The sequence below is a fragment of the Solanum stenotomum genome, chromosome 11 (genome assembly GCF_019186545.1).
Source record: "Solanum stenotomum isolate F172 chromosome 11, ASM1918654v1, whole genome shotgun sequence".
NCBI classification, from domain to species: Eukaryota; Viridiplantae; Streptophyta; class Magnoliopsida; order Solanales; family Solanaceae; genus Solanum; species Solanum stenotomum.
In genome coordinates this window covers 39,080,155-39,093,052 of record NC_064292.1, presented here as the reverse complement: position 1 = coordinate 39,093,052, position 12,898 = coordinate 39,080,155, and the positions used below count along the sequence as shown (strand labels likewise).

Sequence of the window (12,898 nt, the reverse complement as noted above, 5' to 3'; positions counted from 1 at the left end):
TTTTTACTTATTCTCACCTCATCTATACATGAATATGAATGAATATTTCAGCATAATAATTATTAATTTAAGAGAAATGACAATAAAGAATGACATTCATGATAAATTCAAAATGCATCCCTATGATTAGACTCTTTTCTTCGCCTTGGATATATTTTGTGGTTCCTTTAGGCTGCCACTGCTCCCAACTTTTCTTGCTTTTGTTCTAGAAGCTGTGTCAATGCACCATCGATCTGAGCGAATACCTCCTGTTTGGAACCAATTCCGTTCACCTAAAAGTCGAAATAACTCAGAAGAGAATGAAAGCAGATTGCCTTTTAAGGTTAGGAGATGAGAATTCATGCGCGCATCTGGTAATAGAGGAATTATAGTTTGTCTTGATCAAGTATGGGAAAGAGAAGAGTGAACGGGAAGGACTATTCACTGATTTGCTTCTACCCTTACCTATAAGTATATTCAAGTTGTTTGGTATAAATCGAGAGAGATTAGCTTTGTTTCATCCAATATGAGAAGGATTCAAGAATTTACTATCTATGGGTACCCTAAAACTTCACTGTCGACCTCCTCTTATTATTTTTTTATTTTCGAGGCCACAAGGTGAGGAAGAATGTGAAAGTAATGGATTTGGACTTATGCCTAGTCCAACTTAGCACCGCAGGCATTCCATACCTTGGAAATTTCAAACTCTTGCTGTGTTTCTACCACATCACATATTATCTACTTTCTTTGTTGAACCAAGCCCTAAGGGAATTACGTCCAACATATTCAAAGAACCTAGAACAAGCTATTCGAGGAACAATATTCATCTTTCTTCTTTTTTTGGTGGGGGAGAAGTGGGGGGAGGTTCGGCTGTTTGAAGTTAAACCATGCAAGGTATTGCTCTAGCTGCTCTTAGTTCTTTTATTGAGTGTAATGATGCCAATCAGGGTGCATATATTTGTTATAGAGCATTGTGCTACTCCATTCCCTAACCAATGATGTGCAAAGAAGTGCATTACTGGAATTAGAGTGGAACTGAAGACCATAAACTCTAGATACATTTAGTTCTTCTTTATTATGTACTAGCAGCTTTGAAATTAGGACAACTAAAAACTCAAAGTGTTACATTGTTGACATGTTAACTAACTACTCTTTCCATGGAGTGGCTTATGATCTTGCAAGATGTCAGTCAATGAATTATTCAAGGCTATATCCAGATTTTACATANTCTTATTCAATTTACTCTCATCAGAATGTTAAAGAAGGTTCTGTTCCATTTGCACAAAAAGGTCTAATTTATATTTTGTATGGGATATAGAAGTTAGAAGTCATGTTGTTATTACTATTATTATAATTTTATGTGGTGGAACAGAAGGTAAGAAAAACAATTAGATTTCTTTGTTTTGCAAATTGAGTAAATATTGTAGTGCTGACTTGGTGGCTAGGCTTTGATAGCCAATTATTGGGTAATAATTGCCCAATTGGGAGCAAATCATTATAGAAGAATGAAAGTGATAACTAGGTTAAGGTTCTTTATATTATTCCACAGTAAAGATTACGGGTTATGTCCTTGATACGAAATTTTGATAGATTGAGACATGTAATTAAATACTAGGTAATATCATTAGTTAGATTTATGGTATTGGAGAATGGAAACTTAACCCTAGACTTGAAATTTGGAAATATGAGGGTTGACATGATAATTGGCATCAAAATTTAGGAACTTGATTTTAGGTTGGTGTGGGTATATGCTAGAAATATAAAATGGGTGTTGTTAGTTTCGAAATCTTATTGTGATTATCAATGTGAATAGATTGCTTTGAGTTGGAAGCACAATGAAAAGGGGAGGCTCAAGTTTCGGTGTGATTGTTCGACTATTTGAGGCAAGTGGATTTCTAAACCCTTGTTAAGTGTATGGAATTCATGTATTTCCTTGTAATATGTGTTTAGGGTAATGAGGCTTGGTGATGGGTTGACTTGTCCACATTGATTAATTCTAATGATGAAAAAGGGATAACAAAAGGCAATGTGATCAATTATTTATGTGATGTGTTGGGAATTGTTTGAAAGGCTTGTTAAATCATTGTTGATGTTGTATCCTGATTGTCTTGTTGTGAATTGTGCAATGTTATGAAAATGGTCATCTCCTCATTATTTGTGTGAACATGTCATTTGCATTGTTTTGAGACATGGTTCTGACAAGTGTTATGTGCATTGAGAAAGAATAAGAAAATAAAGAGGATGTACCATTTCGAGGAACGTATCGCGCGCCGCGATGGATACTATAATTCGAGGGACGTGTCGCGCGCCGCGACGGATATTATATTTCGAGGGACGTATCGCGCGCCGCGATGGTTACTATTATCGAAGGTCGTATCGCGCGCCGCGATGGATGCATAGACAGATATGTCCCCCATGGGTCCTGGACTGAGAGACAGCGGGTGTGTATCATTAGGTCAGACATGCATCACTATACTTGACATTGCATTTCATTGCATTGCATTTCTTTATTATTGGTGAACTTGATCTTGTGTGTTGCTGATCTTGTGAGTGCCTTTCTATGGAACTTGTGACTGATGAATTATTGAGCTTGTTGTTGAAGCTATGAAATTGTTAGAGTGTTGTGTTGAGCTATGTGCTTTGTAAACTTTGAACTGTTAGGTTGGGCTGGTTTTATACAGATTGTAATTGTGAAGGTTCGGTTGGGGTGTAATGAGTACTTGTATTCTATCCCCTTAGCTCGTGTTTATAGGTTTACTTGTTGAGTACCGTGTGGTTTGGTACTCACCCCTTGCTTCTACAAATTTTTGTAGGTTACGAGCCTGAATTTTTGTGGTACTTGTTATTCTCTTCTTTTTCGAGGCTTCTGGGAGATTTGTAAGGTAGTTGTTTGTCTTCTCAGCGATCCTTCTTACTCCTGTTTATGATCTTGTTCTACTCTAGAAACAATGTCATATGAGACTTGTATTTTTCTTTTGATTCAATTGTAATACTTTAGAGGCTTGTGCACGTGACAACCAGATTTTGGGGGTATTTTTGAGTTAAATATGAAATTTCCGCATTTTATTGTAATGGGTGAGTGTTAGGCTGACTTGTCTTGGTGGGATAAGACAAGTGCCATCACGTCCATTTTTGGGTCGTGACATATAGTTTACGAAAGTAAATTAGATTTTGAGAAAAAACATTAAGTGATACTTGAAGTTGTCCCAGATTTTCAAAAAGACACCTTAACTTTGCGTGCGACCTATTACCCCACAAAACATTCAAAATCACAATAAATACACATTTTTTACACAATATTTCCACTTTGGACAAAAATATCCTTCGAATGTGCAATTTCTTAAAAACAAAAAGTCGGACCCATTATTGATGTATTGAAGGATGCTTTGGTAATTTCCTATGATGAATTCGTTTTGTTTGTTTCTTTTAAATTTATTTTACTATACTAAATAATTGTATAAAATATTATGAATCACGATAATTAATTACTTAAATATTTAAAAGATATAAAAATATATAAAAGATCTGATTGGCTCTTCAAATTTTATCGGTGACACATAAATTGGGACAAATAAATAATATATATTATTTGAAAATTTCTTAGAAAGTACTATCAATTACAGTAATTAACAGCTATAAATATTTCAAAGACTAAAAAAATTGATTGAATCTCAAATTTTTTTTAGTACTACATAAATTGAGAAAGAAGAAACGACCTCTATTATTTGAAAATGGCGTAAAAGTATTACAAATCATACAATAAGAATTAACAATTTAAAATTTTAAAATACTTTAATGTTTTATACTTATTCTATTTCCACTTTGGACAAAATATCCTCCCAATATGCATATTTTTTTAAACAAAAAGTGGGACCCATTATTGATGTATTCAAGGATGCTTTGGTAATTTTCCTATGATGAATTCATTTTGTTTGTTGTTTAATTTTTTTTAAATAATTGTATAAAATATTATAAATCACAATAATTATTTACTTAAATATTCAAAAGATATAAAAATATGCAAAAGATCTGATTAACTCTTCAAATTTTATCGGTGACACATAAATTGAACAAATGAAATAATATATATTATTTGAAAATTACTTAGAAAGTACAATAATTTATAGTAATTAACAATATAATATTTTAAAGACAAAAAAAATTGGTTGAATCTCAAAATTTTATTAGTACCACAGAAATTGAGAAAGAAGAAATAACCTTTATTATTTTAAAATTGCGTAAAAGATGTTACAAATCATACAACAATAATTAGCAATTTAGAATGTTAAAAGACATAAAAAAATTTTAACATAGTTAACAATAATTAAAAATTTAAACTATTTTAAATTAATATTAAAGTTTGATTAACTCTTTAATTTTGTCTTTGTCACATAAATTGAAACAAAAAATGATACATATTGGACCCGTGCTAGCACGAATTCCGATATCAAGTATATATATATATCATGTCCACTCCTACCCACACATTCATCTAAGCATCCTCATTTTTTTTTTTTAAATAATAAAATCTCTATTAATTCACAAATAACTTATTACATTCCACAAACAAAAGACTGGTGCATACTATAGCAAGGATTCGAACCTAACATCTAGCTCCAAAATGTTACTTCTCCCTTGTTATTATTATTATTAAGAAACAATGGAGTTGATTTTTTATTTTTTTTAATTTTCTCCCTTCATGCATCATATAATAGGGCGAATTACACAAAATATTCATTAGGGTATATTTTCCCTATTTTTTATACAAAAAATAGCCCACTTAAAAAAAGGGTTATATATTACGTGATGACTCTTCTTCGTTGCCGCTGCTGTTGATGCTTGTTCTCAAAATAAAAAATCCACATACTGTAAACGTGAATTATTTCAAGCGAATTATATATTAAAAGACTCAAAATATTGAGAGGATTTCGTATCTAAAATTTTAGGACTATTTAGAGATGATTTTGAGTTGATCAAAACTGAATAGGTCAATGCATATGTCATGTATATTCAATGTATAGTTAAGCTATATTCACCTTTTTTAGTGTATCATAATGTATAGCCAGTGTATAGCTCATGTATAGGTAAACTATATTGTATAGTCCGTGTTTATTATCTATGACTTTTGACAAGCTATTGTGTATATATAGTCAATGTATACTTGTATGACTTTTAACTATTTTTTTTATGTAAATAAAACATGACTATATTTGTTGTAACCTAATCACTTTATTGTATATATTTGAAATTATCCCCATATAATATGCCTAAAATATAGAGGAAAAATAATTCTAAAATAATCATGTGGATGTGCTTGGTTGGTCAAATTATTTTTCTAAAAAAACACAAGTTCCTTAAAAATGAGGAAAATGACTTTCCTAATGAAATTAATAAAAAAAAAATTACATAAGTGAAGTTCCAAGTTTATTGTTTCCTCCCACCCACTCAATCCCCCCAACGCCCACCATCCCTAAACGCCCACTGCCATCATATTCCACCTCTATAGTATTTTGCTAGATAACATATAAATGCTCTATGGAATAATATTTTCTTGCTTTGTTACCAAATACTGTTACCAAATACTAAAAAATAAGTTTAAAACCCCTTTGCTTTTGAAGAAAACATTTTCCTTTCTACTAAACACATTTAATGCAAGAAATTGACAAAAAATAATGTTTAAGAAAGCACTATTTAACCAAAAGTAAAAAAAAAGAAAAAAAGACACAATCTTTAATACACAGATTCATATAGTTTTTCTAATAAATTATCATCTCAACGCAATAATTCGTTTGAAAATAGGACTCTGTGCCAACATGTACAAACTCAATGTCCTTCTAGTTTTCACATTGATTGGATGACAGAAGAACACAAAAAAACACTAATCTTTTTTTCAAAAAAACAATCAAGTACTGTTGTATAAAACTTCAATTATACAAAATAGTTACTATAAAAATAACATAAGATGCTGCCACTAGAGAAATAATTTCTTCTGGTTTTACTTATTCTCATCTCATCTATACATGAATATGAATGAATATTTCAGCATACTAATTATTAATTTAAGAGAAATGACAATAAAGAATGACATTCATGATAAATTCAAAATGCATCCCTATGATTAGACTCTTTTCTTCGCCTTGGATATATTTTGTGGTTCCTTTAGGCTGCCACTGCTCCCAACTTTTCTTGCTTTTGTTCTAGAAGCTGTGTCAATGCACCATCGATCTGAGCGAATACCTCCTGTTTGGAACCAATTCCGTTCACCTAAAAGTCGAAATAACTCAGAAGAGAATGAAAGCAGATTGCCTTTTAAGGTTAGGAGATGAGAATTCATGCGCGCATCTGGTAATAGAGGAATTATAGTTTGTCTTGATCAAGTATGGGAAAGAGGAGTGAACGGGAAGGACCATTCACTGATTTGCTTCTACCCTTACCTATAAGTATATTCAAGTTGTTTGGTATAAATAGAGAGAGATTAGCTTTGTTTCATCCAATATAAGAAGGATTCAAGAATTTACTATCTATGGGTACCCTAAAACTTCACTGTCGACCTCCTCTTATTATTTTTTTATTTTCGAGGCCACAAGGTGAGGAAGAATGTGAAAGTAATGGATTTGGACTTATGCCTAGTCCAACTTAGCACCGCAGGCATTCCATACCTTGGAAATTTCGAACTCTTGCTGTGTTTCTACCACATCACATATTATCTAATTTCTTTGTTGAACCAAGCCCTGAGGGCATTACGTCCAACATAGTCAAAGTACCTAGAACAAGCTATTCGAGGAGCAAGATTCATCTTTCTTTTTTTTTTGGTGGGGGAGAAGTGGGGGGAGGTTCGGCTGTTTGAAGTTAAACCATGCAAGGTATTGCTCTAGCTGCTCTTAGTTCTTTTATTGAGTGTAATGATGCCAATCAGGGTGCATATATTTGTTATAGAGCATTGTGCTACTCCATTCCCTAACCAATGATGTGCAAAGAAGTGCATTACTGGAATTAGAGTGGAACTGAAGACCATAAACTCTAGATACATTTAGTTCTTCTTTATTATGTACTAGCAGCTTTGAAATTAGGACAACTAAAAACTCAAAGTGTTACATTTGTTGACATGTTAACTAACTACTCTTTCCATGGAGTGGCTTATGATCTTGCAAGATGTCAGTCAATGAATTATTCAAGGCTATATCCAGATTTTACATATTGAGTAATAAGAAACTCGAATAGATTCTTCAATAAGCAAGGAAACACTTAAACACATAAGAATTGCATTGAGAAAGTAGAGCAACAAACAAGAGCATCTCATTTATCAATTAAACAGACAGCAGAGCAAAATCCATTGCAGAAGACAGCAGATTATGATCACAACAATATTAGTTAAAAGCTAATGATTTTCTGTGCCTAATTACCAATTACTTGTCCTATATAAAATGGAAGGTTTTGATTCTATTGTCTAACCAAAGTTAATTAATGACCAGAAAGGACAGCTAGACGAAATTTACGGTATACTTGAATCAACATTGATTACTTTTTACCATTTCTTAGAGCAAACATTTTACATGTATAATTGAGAATCCATACTTTATACATGGATCATAATACCGTATTTCTATTTGAGTAAGGTAACACAGAACCATAATACCTCAAAAAAAATCAAGCAATAATTTCTGCTATGTAAATTTCAACAGTATTCCATATCCAGAAATTTCATTCTGTAGTTTAAGGTGAAGCAACTTTTCCAGAAGAAGTGTGGCAAAAGGAGTTACCTTGACTGTGATATCTTCATACATTGAGAGAACTGCTTCCACATTTTGATGGTGAGTTTGCAAACGCAATTTTACCTGAAAAGTTAATTATAAGAATGATTAGAGACAAACTAAGCTTATTATAATATAAACATTTGGCGTTAAAGAAACATAAACTGAAATTAGAATAAGACGAGAACATAACAAAATGGTTTAGTTAAAAGAAAAATTGCAGAAACAGCAGCAAAATTTTCAGGTTCAAATGATCCTTTTAGGTCAAAGACTGCCTATTCGATTTCTAATTATTTTTACTGTTTTTTTAGAGGGAGGAGGGGGAGTTGGGAGGTGGGTGCGGGGTTGTGAGGAAGAGAGACGAAGCTGAAAAGGGGGATAACTTAATTTAAAAGGTAAACTAATGAGATAAAAGGGAGGCAAGTGCAACTGTCAATTCAGAGTCAGATGAGTTCACATTAAGGAATTTGATCAAAAGCTTCGCATCAAACCTACTGCAAATAAGCACTTGGAAAGATAAACAAAGAATGGTAATGTTTTTTTGATAAGTTACTAAAAATGGTAATGGTGATTAATTCATGAACTATACATGCCTTTTCTTCTGTGTCATCAAAGCGCTGAGTAACCCTAGAAGCAATCTCTTCAGTCTCTGGGGGAGAATACTTCAAATGGTAAATTTTCCCTGTTATTGGATCTAGCCTACGGCCAACCACTCTCTCAACAAGAATCTCTTCAGGTACCTATATGCACAATAAAACTTGTGACAGAATGAAGGTTGTTTTATAGTGAAACTTACTGGGGTTAAATTCTACTGCAAGAATAAACAAAGGAAAGGTGAAGAAATCTCAAATATGTAAAAGTATCTCTCTAAGTTATGTAAGAATGAAAGAACATGAGGCACATAGCAACAGCAGAATCTCACTTCCAAAAGAATAAAGAGGTCTGGTTGGAAGCCAAATTCTTTGAGTGCTATGGCTTGAGAAGAGCTCCGAGGGTATCCATCTAAAAGCCAACCCTTCTCGCAAGAATCTGGACCATTTAACCGCTCTTTAACCATCTGCACCAGAAGGAGCCACTTATTACCAATCAATAAGATAGTGTGAACTACTGCAGTTTCCAACCAATATAGCATACTAACTTAAGCAGGCAATGCACAAAGTAAACCTACCGTCACAACAATTTCATTTGGTACCAGTTTTCCTTTATCCATGTATTCCTTTGCCTGCTTTCCATTTTCAGATCCTGCAGCAATTTCTGCCCTCAGTAAATCTCCAGCAGCAATATGCACCAAACCATACTGCACACACGACCAAAAGTGGATTGACACAATTTCTCTTCACACATGACTATGTACTGAGGAGCACAGAGGGTATAGGATGCAACTAAAATCAAATGCAAGGCATCACCGTACAATTGCATACCAATTGATGAAAGCAGCAACCAGCACACAAAAGCTAAATTAGTCAAGACAATGGATTGGAAACAACAGGGCCATTGGAGATTGAAGAGCTGAAGTGCAATGGCATGCCAACAAGCCAAGAGGAAATCAGGAATTGGTGCTATTGCTAGCTGTGTTTTTGCCATGGCCACTGCTTTTCTATGGAGAGAAAAGAAAAAAGTAAGATTTCAAAGCTCTAGATATGATGTTGATCACATCTGCAGGGAAATTGTGCTACATCTCCACATCAGAGGTGAACGGCTAGTCAAGTGGAAGCAAGCACTACATGATCTAAATTGTTTTCCTCATCTATAGGCTTAGTTTCATTGTGAAACTTTTTGATGTATTCTGTTTTTTACCATTCCTAGTTCTGGTAGATAGTTGTAAACTGGAGTTGTGCTCTCCAGCCTTTTAGGTTGAACCGGATAGGCTTAGTCTTTGATGTCCTTGTTTTAGTGGTGTGGATAGTCCACATTCGCTCCTGGTCCTCATTGTAGTTTGTACACACTTTTGTGTATTACTAATATATATACTGTTTAACAAAAAAAAAAAAGATGCCTTTTTTTTTATAACCAAGAAATCCTCGAGGGTCTGTTGGCACACAGTTCGAAAATCAGTGGATAATGGGCCGCCATTCTACCCTTCTCTACTTAAATGCCAAACATTTGTTTGTGGCAGGATTTGAAGTCGTGCGGTGCGCCTAATCCACATATCGTGCCCCATGCTCTTACCACTAGACCAAAGTCCTGAGGGTTAAGGCATAGATAAAGCTTCTTAAGATAACTGAATAAGCATAGGGTAAGTTCTATTAGTTTATGACACCAAGAATCTCCTTCAAAAATATAGTATTTGGCAGACAATGAATTTTTTTAAGCCTACTCTGGATCTAAGCCATTTCCATGTTCCTATGTAGTTTAAAAGATCTAAAGAACTCCAAAAATTCCTCGAGAAACTGTGAGCAAGACACTAGTAAAAGAAGTTTCTGCAAGCAATTAAGTGCATAGCTGAGGCAGGATTGGTCAAGTCCAAGTACATGGCTGTCCAGTAATATGATGCGTGCAAATGATCACGCTGGTGAAAAAAATTAACAGGTGGTTCATGCTTTTGTACCAGCTTGATATTGATAATTGTACACTTGTTGCAGGCACTCAGCTTCATCTGGCTTTCGGATTTGCAAACATCAGAAAAGATACATTGACCAATTGAATAAAAGAGAAACAGAACATTAGTTTGAAAATAAGGATACCAGGCCACAGGCAACAAGTATTCTCTTTTTAATGTGCATTATCTGTCTCGCCCCCAATGCATTTAGCCAACCAGATTGGTGGAGATTCTATTTGCAGAATTACACATGCAAGTGCAAATAATAAGTCAAAACCATATTAATGGCGGCTAATTGTGCGTCCCGGAAGTTCTGTGGTGCATAGGTAAGTTTCCTAGCATCTGTGGTCCCTCCTGTACCGCAGAATGCTAGGATGTCCTTCCCTAACCAATCGAGTGGGTATTGGATCCGATGTTGTGATGTACACACGATTAAATTCCAGTTTCTAGAAGAAAACCTCCCTAGAAAAGAATGTAAAGATTACAATGTTTTAAGGCTCTTGTGAGCAAAGTATGACGATACTGAAGGTCTACGAGCATAGGTTATGTTTTAAATAAGTTTTCATATGATCTCTACATGTTTATGACCAGAAAATGGACATTGTATAAGGTGTTTAAGTTTCCTAAATTATAATATTTGATACAAGTGCATGTTCTTACAAAAGGCATGTCCCAACTTTTAGAGGCTGTCTATGAGACTCACTATTTTTGACACTCACTCCATTTACCTTGAATTTCAAAAGGTCCAAACATCACACCAGAGTCCATGAGTTGAACACCACTAGATCAGTGGACGCTTCTTTTGTTATTTTCTTTCCTTAATCATCTCAGGCTATATTCCATTTCTATTTTTTTACAATGCACTCTTTAGGACCTCCACGAATCCCTTTGGTTAGAAATCTAAAACTTATGGAATAAAATTTGAACGATTCCTCTCATTGAGGCTTATTTTGTCAATGTGATGTTTTCGGGGTTTAGTTTTGGTGTTGTTCCGTTTTATACATATGTTGCATGGTTATTGGAAACACATGGTGTTCCATTTTGCATATGGGATGGCATGGATCTTCAATGTTTGTTTGCAATTAGTAGATTTGACAGTGTTAAGTATTCGCTCTACAAGCGCTAGGTTTGTCATGTTCTGGTCACAGTCACAGGACCTCCAATCTTGGGCAGTGACCTTCCTTTATTTGGAAGTTGAAGTTTAATTCACAAGTATTAGGAAAGAATTTAGACATTATTTCAAGTTGTCTCAACTTGTATCTTGTTTTTCTAACTTCCACTCACAAATCTTCAACATGCACTAATTTCTTTCCCCCCAAAAAGCTTTTAGAATAATTCCAGAGCAATCTCAATTTCAGCAAGTTTTATTTCAACTTCAGATAATTCCTTTAGTCAGCTTCATCTCAATTTTTTTTAAAATATACACTAACAATCCTAGATCAACTCATTGGGAAAAGAAAAAATCACTACCTTTTGGGTAATGAGCTCGCATTGTGTTCCTTTCCCAGAAGCAGGAGCACCAGATATCATTATCCTCAACGGTTCCTTCTTTCTAGCACATCCAAGAACCTAAATTCACACAAAAAAAGATAGCAATCATGTCTCAAACCTCAAAATTAGTTCAACTATTCAAATGGGGTTGGAATTTGAAGTTGAAAATACCACAAAACCGGCACCATTTGGCTGGGGAAGTTTCCCGCAATGAGTTCTGATTGGGATTTGATCTGAATGAAGGGAAGAAGATTTAGAAAATGACAAGTGGGAAGTGAAGGGCCGCTGAACAATAGGAGAAGATATTGATGAAGAAGAAAGCTTTTGGGGATTTGAGGAGATAGCTGTGAAGTTTAAAGAGGAGCAAGAAGCCATGGCTGCTCTTTGCTGTCCCTTCCTATCTCCTCTTCTGCCTGCCTAATGGCTTCAAATTCATGGAGTCGATGTTATGTGTTTCTCTTGCAATTTTGAGGAAAATCTTTTGGATATCAGGGGGAAAAAGACCAAACGGTCCCTTATGTTTTTTATATTTTTTTAAAAGAGAGAGATTTAAGTTGTGCCAAATTTTCAAAAAGACACCTTAATTTTACAGCGTTTTATTACCCCAACAAAGTATTAAATACCTTTGTAAATATAACATTTCGACGCATTTTTTCATCTCGTAAGACGCACGTGATGCTCACCTTTTAATTAATTTAATTTATTTTAAGTATTAAATTAACCGACCCGATTCGTTTCAAAAAGAAAAAAACTTTTTCTTTTCTTTTGTTTACCATTTCTCAGATTGTCTCCTCGTTTTCTTCATTACAGTTTCTGTTGAAGATCATCTGGTTCATTTTGATGAATGATGACAATTTATATTTCACGACTCAATCTAAATTTTCCTCCATTTTTTCCATTTCTCCTTAGAAGTTTTAATATTTTTCTTAATAATTCGAACTCACAATCTTAAAATTGAATCATATCGAGGGTATCTGTAACACCCCAAAAATTTCCAAGTTAAGACCCAAATCATTCTTGAATTGCATGTAAGGTCGTACTGAGTGATTCTTAACTGTTCTTAGGTGTTAAGGTTAATTCTTTAATGTGGGAATGATTTTGTATATGAATTAAGGTCCCTAGAATCCCCTAGCATAGC

General features: G+C 34.2%; 1 protein-coding gene across 2 annotated transcripts; it reads right to left on the bottom strand.

Moving 5' to 3' along the window:
• Positions 1–12,215, bottom strand: LOC125845077 (adenylate kinase, chloroplastic-like). Of its 2 annotated transcripts, none has more exons than XM_049524500.1 (7): positions 11,932–12,215; positions 11,740–11,838; positions 8,899–9,027; positions 8,653–8,787; positions 8,324–8,470; positions 7,740–7,814; positions 1–272 (listed from the first exon to the last, which is right to left on the bottom strand). In XM_049524500.1, exons 1-7 carry the CDS (start codon positions 12,133–12,135, stop codon positions 168–170), a joined length of 894 nt encoding a protein of 297 aa, XP_049380457.1. In that variant the 5' UTR covers positions 12,136–12,215; the 3' UTR covers positions 1–167. The 2 variants fall into 2 exon arrangements, with proteins under 2 accessions (XP_049380457.1, XP_049380456.1); XM_049524499.1 differs by lacking the exon at positions 1–272 and adding an exon at positions 5,948–6,243.
• Positions 12,216–12,898: the final 683 nt, after the last annotated feature.